At 48.3% G+C, this 16,047-nt stretch overlaps 6 protein-coding genes across 6 annotated transcripts; 3 read left to right on the top strand and 3 right to left on the bottom strand.

Moving 5' to 3' along the window:
• Window positions 1-244: 244 nt before the first annotated feature.
• N7455_005892 (forkhead box transcription factor) lies at window positions 245-2,356 on the bottom strand (the record flags this gene model as incomplete). The annotated part of the gene is made up of 1 exon (XM_040956528.2): window positions 245-2,356. The coding sequence occupies one exon, from the start codon at window positions 2,354-2,356 to the stop codon at window positions 245-247; it is 2,112 nt and encodes a 703-aa protein (XP_040812887.2).
• A 2,285-nt stretch (window positions 2,357-4,641) lies between these two features.
• On the bottom strand, window positions 4,642-6,414 carry N7455_005891 (aspartate kinase; the record flags this gene model as incomplete). Its single annotated transcript, XM_040956584.2, has 4 exons — window positions 4,642-4,739; window positions 4,838-6,087; window positions 6,150-6,230; window positions 6,287-6,414. 4 exons carry the CDS (start codon window positions 6,412-6,414, stop codon window positions 4,642-4,644), a joined length of 1,557 nt encoding a protein of 518 aa, XP_040813029.2.
• Window positions 6,415-8,894: 2,480 nt separating this feature from the next.
• Window positions 8,895-11,559, top strand: N7455_005890 (uncharacterized protein; the record flags this gene model as incomplete). The annotated part of the gene is made up of 3 exons (XM_040956533.2): window positions 8,895-9,448; window positions 9,508-10,599; window positions 10,662-11,559. 3 exons carry the CDS (start codon window positions 8,895-8,897, stop codon window positions 11,557-11,559), a joined length of 2,544 nt encoding a protein of 847 aa, XP_040812959.2.
• Window positions 11,560-11,930: 371 nt separating this feature from the next.
• On the top strand, window positions 11,931-13,582 carry N7455_005889 (uncharacterized protein; the record flags this gene model as incomplete). The annotated part of the gene is made up of 6 exons (XM_040956629.2): window positions 11,931-12,431; window positions 12,482-12,949; window positions 13,002-13,033; window positions 13,084-13,238; window positions 13,293-13,497; window positions 13,546-13,582. The coding sequence occupies 6 exons, from the start codon at window positions 11,931-11,933 to the stop codon at window positions 13,580-13,582; spliced, it is 1,398 nt and encodes a 465-aa protein (XP_040812862.2).
• A 243-nt stretch (window positions 13,583-13,825) lies between these two features.
• Window positions 13,826-14,521, top strand: N7455_005888 (nucleoside triphosphates FAP7; the record flags this gene model as incomplete). Its single annotated transcript, XM_040956607.2, has 3 exons — window positions 13,826-14,008; window positions 14,112-14,260; window positions 14,320-14,521. The coding sequence occupies 3 exons, from the start codon at window positions 13,826-13,828 to the stop codon at window positions 14,519-14,521; spliced, it is 534 nt and encodes a 177-aa protein (XP_040812900.2).
• A 91-nt stretch (window positions 14,522-14,612) lies between these two features.
• Window positions 14,613-15,508, bottom strand: N7455_005887 (non-canonical purine NTP pyrophosphatase; the record flags this gene model as incomplete). The annotated part of the gene is made up of 6 exons (XM_040956642.2): window positions 14,613-14,681; window positions 14,742-14,806; window positions 14,861-14,897; window positions 14,949-15,093; window positions 15,152-15,225; window positions 15,281-15,508. Coding segments are annotated over 6 exons (618 nt in total), but the record flags the coding sequence as incomplete, so codon positions are not given.
• Window positions 15,509-16,047: the final 539 nt, after the last annotated feature.

The raw sequence follows: 16,047 nt of genomic DNA, 5'->3' as shown, positions 1-16,047 counted from the left end.
AGAACCGGCTCCATCAGCGCAGCCCAAAAACTCCCCAAAGAAAAACACCGCCCACAAGACCTTGGAAACATCGCCGAGAACCAACTCCAGGATACAATCCAAAACTCAAGAAACAAAGGTGGCGGGGCGACAAAAGCAGGAGGATAATAGGGGGGTAGTAGAGAGAATAATCAAATCGAACAAGGTGGGTCTCCCAGAGATCCCAACCTATAAACAAAAAAACAAATCATGAAACGAGGTCATCCTAGAACAACGTCGTATTGGTGCGGTGGCCCATTTGTGGTCGATGAAGTGCTCTGGGCTTCAGGGTGTCATCCTTGCTCATGCCTCCAATCTTTTGGAAGCCTTGCAAGAGATCAACACCGTCGACTTCACCCGGGCTGTCATTGCTCTCATCAAAAAGATGGAATGAGAAGAAATCTTCCTGGCCAGCATCTCCGAATCGGTTCGTGTCTGGGAGCTTAGACGGCGACTCGGGGAAGATTGAGGACTTGGAGCGGGACATCGAGGGCACACCCAGTCGGCTATTTATATTCACCGAAGTGATGTCCGAAAGTACAGTGTTGCCACTGTCATTGCGCGGGCGTTTCACTGAGCGCTTCTCGGGAGATCCATAGGATACCTGGGCTGATCCCGAATCCGCGAAAACATCAAAGGAGGTGTGGAAATGATCGTGAGGGGTATAGGACTCGTCCTGGAGATTGAAAGCCGGGCTCCAAGGAAGAGCATCTTCAGAAAGACCTAAATGCTTAATGGGCGAGTTGACCATTTGCTGGATCTTTCGGCGGTGGTTTCTCAAGTTGGTATTGGGAGACACAGATGGTGGCGGCCGGGCAGGCTTCTTAAACTTGATGATAGGCGTCAACGGAGGCGGCTGCATGCTCACATACTGGCTGCGGAGAGGCGAAGAGCCGATAGGTGGGTTGGGGTTTTTGCGAGGTGCTGGCTGTCCAGGACTGACATCGTGAGATGAGCTACGCATGCGCGCGATCTCTTCTTCAGCACGGCCACGCTTGATGCGCGGAGGCTCGATATCCAAATCAGATGTCAAGATGTGTCCAGCCTTATTAGGTCTAAGAGCCGATGACTCCAAGGACGAGAAATAACCACTATCATTCATAGTAATCGATTTGCGTTTGCGCGGGCGAGGCATGGGGGTAGGGCCAGATTGAGTGGGGGTTGGAGGGGTACCCTGGCGGGCGAATCGGGGAGGAGCGATGGGAGGAGATGACCGGATGGTTTGCGGTGGCGAGGAACGAGGCGCTGTGCGTGGCGCAGGGACGGGAACAACTTCGTCCGCATCATCTTGAAGAGCAGGGTCAGACGCAGGCAACGTAGCATCCGAAGATAAGTCATTTGGGGCCGGCCTGGGGACAGGCGCGTGATGAGGTGGTGCGTGATAAGCGGGCTGCGGCGGTACCATCCAGGTCGTGGTACTTGCGGTTTGCGACTGAGGAATCAGATCTCTCTGAGGCGCAGCAGGAAGAGGAAGGCTGGACATAGTGGCGCGGCGCACTTGTTTGTCCTTAAGGAATTGCGCCTCCATGCCAGGCTCAATGGCCCAGTAGTTACCCTTGCCAGGATCATCCTTGGGTCGCTCTTGCTTAATGAATGCCTTGTTGAGACTGAGATTGTGTCGGATACTATTCTGCCAACCGGGGTCGCTGTTCTTGTAGTATGAGAAGGTATCCGAGATCCACTTGTAAATTTGCGCTAGCGTCAAGCGCCGGTTGTTGGCGCGCAAAATGGACATCCCGATCAAGGTAGCATAACTATACGGAGGCTTGGTGCCATCATCCTCCACTGGCGGCATGTCATGCGGTTCAGGTAGATAGGCAATTGGCGCGTCGTCACGCCTTTGTTTCTTATTAGATCGCTCCTTGAGCGGCGCGGCCTCCATGAGTGTGCGCTTCATTGGAAGTTTGGATTCATAAGATGGCTCTGGGAAGTCCGCGAAACTGTCATTGGATGGTTCTTCGGGAAGGTGATTTTCTTTTGATGATTCGGGATTGACGCTGGAGAATGTGGTGAAGAGAGCAGAATGTGGCATAGAGGTTGTAGAGTAGATGGGGAACGGCGGTTTCTTGGCTGGGGAGTCGGTGGTAAACATGGGAGGAGTGGGAGCAGATATCGGGATGAAACCGAGTTTTCCGTGGCGCGGATGGGAGCCCTGAGGGCGAAGACCTTTTGTTGGCGATGGCCTGTGCGGGCCCGAAGACGGATGGGAAGACGAATTCTGAATGGGCTGGAGTGGTAGCGGTGAAGGTTGTAGACGGGGCTGCGATCTGATGATCTCGTGGGCTGATGGGGCTAGCACTGAAGAGTAGTGTGCGCCCGTAGAACGCGTCGATCCCATAACCTAAACGATAGGACACCAAGTCGCAATATCACCAGTCACTAGAGGGACCATATGACGCGTAAACAGACTTGGGCGGGAGAGCGCGACTGTTGAAAACAAGGCCTCTGGCCGAGTTTGCGACAACGAGCGAGCCGTGTCTTGGTGTGATGAGACTGTGCAGAGAATTCCGATTGGACCAATGGTACTCCGTCGATCGAGAGGGAAAGCCAACAACCTCAGGCCGTCATGCAGGCTTAGACAAGTTGGGCGACAAGGCGCTAAGGCGTCACACTTCCCAGCTGAAGCGCGAATCAGGCCGCAGAGATAACAGATGAATGTGGATGAGATTTGGGATTTGGGAATGAAAAAAATAACCAAATATGGTACGAACTGCTGGGAGCTGAGGATAGAGGATAGAGGAGATAGAGAAGAGAAGAATACAGAGAGAGAGTACAGGAAGAAATAGAGAGAAAGACTCTTGGTAGAGTAAACTGGGTTTCCTTGGGAAGGACGGGAATGGGCCTCTGGGGACAAAGGGAGATAGATATCAGGCCCTTAAGGATTTTTCTCTTTTTCACTCCCGTATGAACCCTTGGAAGATACTAAATCATTATTATAGAATTCTAGAAATGTTCAATTCCTTTTTTTCTCAGAACAGAAGAAAGGCGGGGGGGAGGAGAGAGAGAGAGGGAGATCGATGGAGTGAGATAGTGTGATAATACATGTCACGTATGGTCATTTTATGGACGCGTCGCGCGTTTTACTATGGGAAGGTGGGGCATATCGGGGTGGTATTATTGGTATTATCAATTCAGATTTGGGTACCAAAGGGGGTCCCCCTCCCTTGCTCACATTTTCTAGCGTCGATCTGATCCACCAAGGATGAACGGAGTATGTCAGGTCGACATTATTGCCTTTTACTATTGACTATATTGACTACGGAGTACGGAGTACGTGTATATTGAAATACACATATTCTATCTTTAGGTGGGCTACCATATGAACCATATGGTGTCTAGAATAATATACTATCATACAATATACAAGTCTGCAAGTATGACACGACTCAATTAATCTAGACCCGAGACACCAGATATCGACTATTCTTAAATCCCACCATTGGCACCCCAATTGGCCCGGCCATCCCGGTATGTGGACGTGTCGATGTAACTCTGAAACGGACGCTGCTTTTCATCCCTTGTTTCTTCGCTGTCATGGAGGATCTCCTTGACACCCTTGGTGAGTGGCCAATTGCTCTCGGGTGCATCGAGGACCAATCAATATTCCAGGCCTGCATCGTACAACGCATGTGCTGCACTCTAGTCTGCAGGTTCCGTAACCTAATAATCAGAGCTCCGTACAGAGACTATGGAGTACAGAGTAATGAATTCCAACTAGAACGGGGGGTCTATTGTTCGAATCTAGGGGAGAACCCTAGTGTCTTGTCTTTCCCCATGCCCTTGCTTATACATCAGGAACCCCATGTTACAGGCTTTATGCACTAACACCGTACCTGGGTCGGTGGACGTAGCATATGCCCTCTACCGAAGCTTTCTTTTCTTGCCGTTTTCACAAGTCCGGTTAGAGTCGCAGTAAGTAAATCTTTTGGTCAAGATGGTAACACTCGGCCATTCCCAAGCCATTGGGGAATTTAGCGATGCAATCGCCCTCGTTTTCAAGCAAAGCTAGAGCGAGACATTAATTAGTTGCTACAGCAAGTGGAAATGCTAATCTGACAGTGACAATCAAGGTGGCCACATTGAAATGGTGCCTTATGATCGATTGATAAATGGTAGCATGCCAAGCGAGAATGGAAGGACCCAGCAACTAGCAATTAGTCATTTCAAAGGCCAACCTTGGAATAATAGTGACCAGGCTGCAGTCATCAATGGTCCTTTCACCATCAGATCGAGAGGAGATACGGTGTACTCAATTCTATTCAGGGTGCAATAGCTAGGGATCGGCACTATAATGGAAAGGAACTAAGAAAAGGCAGAGAATCTGATATATACGAGGTAGGTGTGATTAATATCCCAGAGCACCTAGAGTAAACCATCTCTCATGAAACAAACGCTTCATGACTTCTATTCTAAACCGAAACAAAAATTGGAAGGAGAAAACGCCAAGCCCATGCATCACAAAAAAAGAAAGTCTATGCTTTTGGTTTTCCCAACAAAAGTCGGACCCCCCTGTCTTTAAGGGGGTCTTCGACTTCTGTTGGATGCACAACTTTTTTCTATCAATAAAACCCAAGGGATATCTTAAACAACAATGACTTTTTGCTCGATGCAAATGTGGGACGTTTAGTCCAAGAAGGTGAACATGCTCGTATGGATGATATTCAGGGCACGGTCGGCGTCTCGTTCTTCAATGACGCAGGAGATATTGATTTCACTTGCACCTGCGAGGGGGGAAGAAAGATCCAGTTAGCCTCAGTCAAGGGTACAAAAGGTAGAGCGAGGGGGCGGGGGGAGTGGGGATCAGCAATTATTTACTCACCTTGCGAGATCATCTCGATATTCACGCTGTTCTCCCCGAGGGTGGTGAACATACGCCCTGCGACCCCAATCATATTCTTCATCTGCTTGCCCACCAGGCTGAGAATGGCCATCTCAGGGATGATGTCGACAGTTCCGTATTTCGCCAGGTCGTTCAATGCTCCCTGGAGATCATCATCAATGACCTGATACTCATCCCGTCCGTTTCCATTCAAAAGGGGCATCTCGGAGTGCAGCGCCAAGGACACGTGGACTTCACTGGTCGAGATCAGATCAATGGATAGGCGCCACTTGTCCAATACGGAGAAAATGCCCGCAAAGAAACCATGGGAGAGCGACCGCTTGTTAGAATGCACGTTGATCACCAGGATATTATGCTTGATAGTGACTGCCGTCGGCCGCTTCGGTGTATTCGCAAGACTGGGGCTGCGGGTCCGGAACAGACGTGGATCATGTCCTGGCGTGGTTCTCTCCAGTTCGGCCACAGAGTCAGGGAAGATAATAGTGCCTTCGTTCTTTGGGTTCATGACGTTCTTAATGCGAATAGGGATCCTTGCGCGAATGACTTGCTCCATGGTGAACGGATGAATGACTTCGGATCCATAGAAAGTCAATTCAGCGGCTTCAGCCGGGGTGATGGTCGGGAGCAGATGAGCCGTTGGCACTTTACGCGGGTCCGCGGTGAAGATACCATCCACTTCCTTCCACACCTGCAGCTCCTGAGCGCGGGTTCCGACCGCGACAAGGGCGGCACAGAGATCAGTATATCCACGGCCAATCTGATCAAGCAGACCACCAGGGATGGTACCAAAGTAACCAGTCATCACAGGTACTCGATGCCCGCATGCCTCGACTTTGCTGCCGAAAGCTGCTGCCAGGGTATTATAAAAGTCCTGGTCCAAGCCGTGAGGACCGATGGGGAAATCAATAATTTCTGCAAGATCCACATACTGCGAATCCACCCCGCGGTCTTGTAGTAGAGCGGCCATGAGCAAACAGCTCAGCTTCTCACCGGTGCTCATAACCTTGTCCACACAGCGCGCACTGATCTCTCCCAGGGTCTGAGCGGCCTCAAGGAACTTGAGTACTCGTTCGCATTCTCCGGTGATGTCCGCAATCACTTGATCCCTTATTTCTGCTGACTTCAATTCTTCCTGGGCGACTTGGACATGCTCCAGACGAACAGCCTCCACCAATGCTAGATATTGCCGTGAACGGGGGTTTTCAGCGTCCCGTGCTGCCCGCAATAGCCTGTCCCGGAGAAATTATATCAGTATCGCAATTGTGATATGAAGAGTATCACGATGACTCACCTGTTCGTTGTGCCCTCGGCTTTTGTAGAACTGCTTCTCGCAGAGCATACGACGGCGACTCTGTTATCCACAAGGCTGGGTCTGTAAGATTGTTAGTCTTCATTCAGTCAAAACAAAATCGAGGAAATGCGTCATACTCGACCACCTGCTCAATGATATTGCGCGCAAACTTGCCCACACTAGTGCCGCCAAATTTCTGCACGACCCAATTGCTGTGGGCCTGCGCGGTCACTGGCAAATTTGAATTAAGAATGGTGGTAGCCATAGTGTCAAGCCAAGAATAAGTAAAGACAGTGTACAATGTAATGCAAGGGAGCGAGAAGTGGTTTTGGAGGGGAAACCGGCGAAAGCGGAGACCATTGGGGCCGCTTTGGGCTGCATATTTTTTTTTGTGACTCAATTGGCAATAGAGTTATCCAAGTGGAGACCGCCTGCCTGTTCTGGCCAGGAACCAACGATGTCGGAGGCCCCACCAATCACGCCATTTTCATATTAAATGCCCCTCATTGGCCTTATCGGGATGAATATTATTCCGGAGTATAAAAGGTCCACGGGTGTACCTGGTACCCACGTGAGATACATCTGCATTGCATCCTAAAAGATATCACAGACCTGGCCCCTATAATAGCACCGCTAGACGGTTCCTTGATTTTGACCTTACAATTGAAAAAGCTCACCAAGAATTTGGGGTTCCAAATCTGTAGTTGGGGTGGACGAGAGCCATAGGCCGAGATCAAGGGTTCAAAGTGATGTGTGCATCCCTTTTGAACGTATTGATTCCACCACTCCACACTCGTCCTCCGTGACATCCCCCGTGTTTATGGAAGGCAGCTCAGTTACGATGAGCTCCATAGGGCAGGGCTCGCATTAAGTTTGCTTTTGGGACTTCAGTGTTCCGGCAATTATTTGCATACATTCCTGTCTATAATTACTTCTACATACCCTACCGCGTATATTCCCGAGCTAGTCCCCTTTCCTCTAGTTTTTGGGGTGCGCGTATAGCATGTTAGATGTGAGTATGCTAGTTATAAAGCGTTCAGCTTCATTGACTCTCAATGGTCCTCATTGCCATCTTAAGTCAGAGATCAGAGATCATTTTCAGGAATCAGGAGTATTCCGCATTATTGACTACATCGTAGGGATTAACTTGGCGCAAACGACAGCTAAAAAAACAAAAGCAGCTTTTCATCGTCAAGTTGTAACAAACTAGGGTCAAATACTGCGCCCAAGATTTAGCACAACAAAATCAAGTATAATTCAAGTGAATATGGACTGCTCTGAGTGTCTCGAAGGGATTATAGATGTTTCTATGAAGTATAAAATCCTATTTTAGGTAAACCACGCGCTATGCCAGGCCGATCCCTACCCGCTTTAAATGGTGGAGACTAAACTAGATGATCAACATCTATGTATGTGTTAATCTGTAAGAAACGCTAATCGTGTAGATGTACAATATTCGCAGCAAGTAGGCAGTGTCTCTTGGCAAGTATATGCGACAATCTGAGAATACTTGCAAGGTTTAGACTACATCATGTCTCTCAGCTAAGGTTTCTAGGACGTGGCATTGTCTTACGGATATAAAAGTTGTTTCCAGGATACATGAAGTTTTTTTGTATCGAACTTCTATTCACTTTTAACTAAAACCAATGTATATGACAACACTTCCAAAGGCTCGGGTGTCCCGAAGAGACAATCCTTTCGAGTGCTGGCTTACAGATCTCATCGCCAGAGAGCTGCCTTTTATCCGGAGGGCCCTTGCAATGCGTTCACAGAGGATGGGTAGACTAGTTCGCAGATGGTGGAAGCGACTCATTTATCAAAGACGAGTGCGTCAGTTTGGGATTTTGGGCGTTTTCCTCGGGCTCTCGGTCAACCTACTGGCGAAGTTCAAATGAGATTTCTACACTTGAAATACTAGGATATAGGGAAGCATATAAGGCTGCAACTATGGAGGCAAGCCCATGATGTCGGTTGGGACCCAGTGATTGTCGGGGGCTATACTTGTGAAATATTGGCAGCTTAGAAGCGGAGGTGACTTGGAATGCGGATTGCAATAGTAAATGGAGAAATTGTTGTTAAGAGTCTCGATAGAATGGCTTCAAAGCTAACACATAGAAAACTAGCCAGATATATCGGTTTCTATTCTCACATTTGAAGAAATACGTTGTGATAGCTTCTACCGGGCTACATTGTTTAGACTTTCTTGACTATTCGAGGAACTTCCTAATTTACTATGCACAAGAATAGTCGGCCACTTATGCGGCCTTGTCATGTCTTTTTAGTGGTATTTTTGGGTGTTCTTTTACATTATTCTTTTTAGGTGTATACGAAGGGGTAAAAAAAGCATATTCTGTGCAAGAGATTTTTCTATGTATAACCTTTGATTTTCTTCCTCTATCTTCCTGACGAAGCCCCAACACCTTCTTCGATAGATGAGTTACACAACCGTAAAGGCCTACATTGTTTTGGCCCCCACGAAGGATACGATACTTGATCCTTCTACTCCATACCCGCTGATCTTAGGCAGAAAATAGTGACAGCATAGCCCTTTCTTATTGCCATATCGGGAAGATGATTGTCGTTGCCAAGATGCTGCCGCTTGGCATCTTATAACATACATAACAACCCCAGAGTCCCCTGTCTGGTTTCCCCAAATTTACATTCAAAGATATCGACACTCCCTATTGACGTGGGAGGATTGTCTTTCCAGGTCTCGATGACAGTGTGACAGCGCTTGACCCCAAAATGCTTCCCAAAAGGCAACAGCACGATGCCGAGGAAACAATGAGGAAGTCACAGCCACTATCGGTTTTTAGGTCATGGTCATGGTTTCCAAATTATTCAAAAGAACCCAAGAAGGATGTACAACAAATAACGACCGATCCCGATCCTGTTCGATGGATAAAAGGCGTTGTGATCTGTTCATGGATCATTGGGGGTGTCCTCGCCTTAAACATCATCCTCACCGTCATCGCCGCTGGTCTGGCATATTCGGGGAATAGTGGGCAGATATTCTCATTTGCTTCACTTTATATGGGAAAGTGCTCTACTTCCAAGAATTGGACCACGGGCTTGCACCTCCTGATCAATATTCTCAGCACCGCCCTTCTGGGGGCGAGCAACTACTGCATGCAGTGCCTTGCAGCCCCTTCACGAGAACAGGTGGATAAAGCGCATAGTCAAAGGACATGGGTTCGAATCGGTGTCCCGAATATCATAGACCTTGTTCGCTACCAAACAGGCAAGCGACGCCTTCTGGGATCGGTCCTGCTGATCACCTCATTGCCTATTCATTTGATGTTTGTGGTGCAACATGTCTATATTTCAAGGTACTCTGGCTGATATGAACTTCTGCTAGTTATAATTCTGCCGTCTACTTCTCCATTGGGCCAACGGAATATTCAGTCGTTGCAGCACAGGATAGCCTTATTCGGGAACATGGCAATACCACGGAATTTGAACAATGCTTCACAGAAAATGTCGGAATGGAGTTGCCATCTTTCAATTCTGCAATCCGTGATAGGAGTTTCAACACTCTCTCCAAGCAAGAATGCGTTGATATCTTTGCTCAAGACTATGCATCCGGGTATGGAACGATTGTTCTGGTAACCAAAAACTCGATGCCTCAAAACGAGTCCGTGGCCTGGATAGGAACTGGAAACAATCAAAACTTCGAGGGTGGTAATTCTCAATTCAGCTGGCTGTGTGACGAACAATACCCCTGCACCAAGAGTATAGCTGAAGAAAACACCCATAACTGGACCGTTCACGCATTAACGTGGTCGCGCCCCACTATACGTCTGTCGGTGCCTATCCCAGGCGGTATTTACGAGAGTGGAGGATGGTTAGATGTCGGGCATTACGGCATTCCCGAAACCGAGGACTACAACCATCTTGACGATATTCTCGATCAATATCCTTCCCTAGAGGGGCTCCAAGCTGAGCTAGACAATCCTTCCGGCTGGGTCAACAGCTCATTCCCGGGTAGTGTGACAGTACGCAAAGGTGAACCTGAGTGCACGTACCCGAGAGTCTACGGTAAACAGACTCCGCGATCATATTCAATCGATCACTGCATGACGCTGCCAGTTAAGGAGACTTGTCAATTATTCTTCAGCCCACCGATCTGCCTGATTGTAATCGGCTGCAATATAGTCAAGCTCATCTGTGCGCTTTTGGCGGCGCGCGAGAACAGAAAAGATATTTTCCTCACGACCGGAGATGCGATTGCATCTTTCCTTGCCAAGCCGGACCCAGCTACCGAGGGAGCCTGTCTACTGTCCGGGTCTCTAATTAAGAAGAGAACACAAGGATGGCGGAAATACAAGGGCCGTGAACGCAAATACTTGGATCTTCTGGAAACCAAACAAGAGACTCCGCTTCGTTTACCTCCAAGAAAACGATGGTTTCAAGCTGCGAGTATATCACGCTGGGTGTATACGATTCTCCTGTATGATATTACCCCATCATAACAGCAATGAGCTCAGCGAGCAGTTGACTGACTTCAATTAGATTCGTGTGCATGTTGATCCCATCCGTCATCGTTCTTCGCCTGGGAATTCTTAATTACAACAAAGCCTCCAAATCGAATAACTTATGGGACTCTGGCCTGGGAGATGCAAGTACAGGGACTACCCTAGCGGGTCTTAGCATTCCCGGGACCGCAAGTGGGATATTTTCCATGATTTTCCTGGCCAACGTACCTCAGATACTTGTCTCACTAGCCTACTTCTTCTACAACGGCCTGCTTACCTGCATGCTCGGCGCTGTCGAGTACGACAACCACGCCATAGCGCAAAAGCCTCTCCGCGTATCCTGGCCCCGCGGCGCCCAGCGTTCAACCTACTACCTCAGTCTTCCATACCGATACAGTGTCCCGCTGCTGGTAGTCTCAGCGGTTCTCCACTGGCTCGTATCCCAAAGCTTTTTCTTCGTCCAGGTGATCCCATTCGATCGGCACGGAGTACCCCAAAAAAGCTCCCCAGATGTCCTCGTTACATGCGGCTATTCACCCGTTGCCATCATTTTCGGAATAATCGTTGGTGGCTTGCTGCCCATCGCCGCTGTACTTTTGGGCTTGCGTCGCTTTAGATCGCACATGCCGCTGGCTGGTCAGTGTAGTGCGGCAATCAGCGCTGCATGTCATCCCATGACTACGGCGGTTGACCATGCGCTGAAACCGGTGCAATGGGGCGAAGTTCCAGATAGTGTCTTGTCACCTGGCATGTTTTCGAACACAATAACGACGGATGTTGAGTGTGATGCTCGATCGAGTATTGGGAGTGATGAGCAACGGCCGTCTTTGGCTACGGAGCTGGATATAAATGAGTCCAGGGCAGTTGGTTTCTTGCATTGCTCATTTACCTCGGAGGATGTCAGTGAGCCGAGCACATCACGTCTCTATCTCTAGCTAGAGTAGGGCTGGGATGATGGGTAAATCCCACGTATTTACGACGATATGACTTTTTTGGATAATACCTAGGTATAATAATTAGATGATTCATTGATGTGTGGACATAATAAGATGATATATGTATGAATTGGACGCTAAACTCTGCCGTAGGTGGGTCTCGGGAAACGGGCACCGTTCTGCTCGTTTAGGCATCAAGTTAATCCTTTATCTATACTTCTATCTCTACTGTTGTTTGCTTAACTTGGCTTTGCTTTTTTTTTCTCTGCATTCTGTACATATTTATCTGACTCTCATCTCTCAGGCGGTGCCTGCCAAGCATCAGCCTAACAATTTCCCCTCCACCGTCAGCACTGGATGAAAACTCCATAATGGCCGACCACAACACCGTCTCATGCCCCTTTTGCCCTTTCACAGACTCCGATGCTAATTTTGTGTCCCAACACATCGAATTCTGCCACCCAGAAACCGGGTCAACGGGTTTCCTGCAGGACAACCCGCAGGAATTTGCAGGTCAAAACTCGGCTCCACTGCCAGTGAACGAGGATGGCGCAGAAAAATACGTCGACTGTCCACATGGATGTGGTGAGATGATAGAAAGTGCCGAGCTCTCGAGTCACCTAGATCTGCATGTTGCAGAGGACATGGCGCTAGATGATATCGGAGCCACACCGGCACGATCAACTCCAGACGTACATGGTCATGGGTATGATGAATCCTTTGATGATGAAGACCCCCTCGACATGCTAGACTCTCACAAAGGAGGAAAGCGTGGGATGCAACGAGACTCCTCGCGAGTCAACACTGCCAAGCCACCACGGCCTCGCAGTCCCCCAAGGACAACCAATGCCGATGGCACAAAGAGACTAGGGGTATTTGTCCCAAATTTGAATATCTCGAAATGAGTACTAATAATTTTCAGCGCTCGGAATTGGGTCCACATGCCCACGAGAAGAAAATGCCATCATGGCTGAAGAAAATGCTGGAAAAGGGCGGCAGCATATCAAAGCAAACGCAAATCACATCGGACGGCAAACTCACACGACGCGAGACAGTAGAAAACGAGACCGACCATCTGATTCCTATTATTGCTCGGCTGTGCGAACAGGACAAATCCGTCCAGCGGGCATTCTTCTGTAGCCCCAAAGTCCGCCATATCTGCAAGATGCGTCGGGAAGGCGGGTTTTGTGGCTATCGCAATATCCAAATGATGGTCTCTTGGCTGAAAAAGTCTCATGGCTTTGGCCATGAGCACTTCCCAAATAAGGGGCCGACGATTCTTGAGCTGCAGGATATGATTGAGTCAGCCTGGGATATGGGGTTCAATAGTTCTGGGAGAGCCGAGACAGGTGGTATCAAAGATACCCGCAAGTTTATTGGAACGCCTGAAGTAAGTCTTTTGATCGGCATCGATTATCCTCTATATACTAACGAGTACCCAGGCACAAGCACTTTTCATGGGCTTAGGAATTCCGTGAGTTATCTAGCCTGCTTCGTTTTAACCCCGCTAACTCCGGTCTCCAGATGTGAAGCGAGGAGTCTGGCAGAGAGAAGCGATTTACGGGCCTGTGATGCTCTTTACATCGACGTCGCCGACTATTTCCGATCAGCGTGCTCACCAGAAGACGAGTCAAAGATCGTCCAGACTGATCTCCCTCCGATATACTTCCAGCATCAAGGTACAGTTTTCTAAGTCTTCTAGCACCCGTAGACGTCTCTCTAACTTGAAACAGGTCATTCTATGACAATTGTCGGATTTGAAATACGAGCCAACGGCAGCGCAAATCTGCTAGTATTCGATCCCATGTTCAAGACTTCCCCTGCAATGGAGCGTCTGATCGGGGCGTTTGTGAAGCCCTCAGATCCCACTCGACTTCTCAAAGCATATCGCAGGGGAACGCCTTATCTGCAAAAGTACAAGATATTCGAGCTTCTCAAGTGAGTGATTGTTCTATCTGTAGATATTCTAATGCTAATCAGTACTAGGCTACGTATAACCAGCCCGAAACATGAAGCCACATAAAATCAATCCGATTCAGTTGACATTGCATAGCCTTTGTATCATGATTAATTGAAATATTAAAAACAAAGCGAAGTTACTATAAATGTCTTTTATACATTCCCAATGCGGTAATTTACCCCTCCACGATAAGATACCCGGGACGAAAATTAGTCCGATGGAATTATTTCATCTGGGGAACCCATTTTCAATCTACAATCTACAATTTACAATTCCACTTTAAGATCTCGATCCTTATAACAAAATATGCGCACCTCTCCAAATGTGATCATCACCGGCACTCCCGGCGTGGGAAAGACCGTCCACTGCGAACAACTCGCGCAAGAGATAGGCCTGAAGCACCTGTCCATTAACCAGGTCGCAAAGGACCGTGGATGCTTCGATGAATATGATGAGGAATTGAAGACCTGGGTGGTCGATGAGGATAAGGTAATAATGTTTCCCACGACAAATTTTTCTTCGCCTGGAATGCTACTCTTTCCACCATCGTTTAAGACTCAAAAGTTCACATGCTAATCCATGCGCGACACAGCTCCTCGATGCCCTCGAGGATGAAATTCCTAATGGCGGCTACTTAATCGACTGGCACGCCTGCGACCTCTTCCCCAAGTCCTGGATCGATCTCGTCGTTGTCCTCCGCTGCCCCACTACAGATGTTCTATATGACCGCCTTTCCTCACGGTATGACAATCGACCTCACAAATCTATCTACGCCGTCAAACTAACATAATTATTTCAAGGGGCTACCACGAGAAGAAGCTAGAAGAGAACGTCGACGCAGAAATCTTCGGCGTCCTATCCGACGAAGCACGGGAGGCATTCGACGAAGAGATCGTGGTAGAATTGAACAGCGAGCAGGATTCAGATGTGGACTCAAACTGTCAGAGAATCGCACAATGGGTCGACTCATGGAAGCAGTCGCGCGCGGAGAATGCGGATTGAGGGAATTCGTCGGGCCATATACAATCTTTGATCTTCGTTTCTCATTCTTCTATGGTCTTTTCGCGAGGCCGAGTTATATACCCATGGCGATTTACTGCTGGCCTTCGGCCAGCCACTGCTGCAACTTCACCAGCGCCTTGTACCGGTGCGAAATCTTGTTCTGTTCGCGGGACTCTTAGTACATGCCTTTTTTTTCAACGGGAAACAAGATCGTTCTTACCTTCTCATCCTTGTCCATCTCGGCATAGGTCTCCTTGCCATCATATTCGAAGATGGGGTCCCAGCCTGTCATATATCAGATTTTGATTCTCTGCAAAGCCCAGTTAGATGTTCACTTACCGAACTGTCCTGGGCCTCTGGGTCGCACAATAGTACCCTGTACATCAGTTAGATTTATATAGATTTGAAATGACAGTATTTGCCTCACCTCAGTTCTCCCCTGGAAAAGAATGGGCTCTTCGCCAGGGCCTCGGCAGAAGGCAAAGGTACACACAGCTTCGGCAGTTCTGTCCTCGAAGCCATCGAGCATCTTGTTCAAGCCCTCATGGCCCAGATTCTGCATGAAGAATTTGCTTGATAATCATTAGTACTATTATCACAAAGTAAGCCTTTAATGTAACAAAGACATACATGTATGGCCCAGGGAGACCCTTAAGCGCATGGAACTCAAGCGCAGTGTCCTCGGTCAAGGCAGGTCCATTGATCTATTCCTTCATAAGCAGATATCATTATAGCATAAAAAGTCTAGGGAGAAATTACCGCTTCGGCGGCACGTCTGGCCTTCTCTTTGGCGATTTCCTCGACTGTGCCTTGAATCTCGGGGACGTCGACCTCCTGGTTGTCCACTTCGATGACCTTACCGAGAATAGCCCGCACCTCGAGGAGCTTGTTTTTGTTGCCTGTGATGAAGTTGAGCTTGGTGAGAGTCATTTTGGCTGTGTAGATAGGTATTGGTTGGTATTTGGTATGGGTTGGAATTGTGAAGTTGACTCAGAGTGTGGGAACCCCACTGCGCTACCGCTGACCGCATGTATCAACCCCAGGTGCTGGGGATTCATGCAACTAGTTCGACATAAGACACATCCTGAGAGCCCGAAACCTACGCTATAACTGGATCTTAAAAATGGCTTTCTTCATTTCGTATTTTGTATTTTCTCCACCTTGGAGAGCTACATTGTGGTGCTCCAACGGTAGGTAGCATCCACAGATGGGAATGAATCTATCAAAATCCAACAAATTGAGATGAAAAGAGAAAGAAAAAAAAAGGTGATACGTCCATGTCTGTCAGGGGTTTTCAGATATCATTTGATGCCCCTGAAATGACCAGGGATGTTCATTTGGTCTCTTTCCACACAAAAGACTCCTGGACAGAATATTGTTCTACCCTGCTAAACTCTTGACTACACGGTGAACATGCAAATGACCCCTGATGACCTACTTTGGGAACAAGCCGAAGAAACATCTCACAAGTGGCTTATCCAATTCCTTGGCCATGACATCTTGACATCGATCGCAAGTTTCATCCT

This window comes from Penicillium solitum, assembly GCF_028829755.1.
Source record: "Penicillium solitum strain IBT 25940 chromosome Unknown utg000003l_segment0_segment0, whole genome shotgun sequence".
Taxonomy (NCBI): domain Eukaryota; kingdom Fungi; phylum Ascomycota; class Eurotiomycetes; order Eurotiales; family Aspergillaceae; genus Penicillium; species Penicillium solitum.
This window is presented reverse-complemented; position numbering and strand designations above follow the sequence as displayed.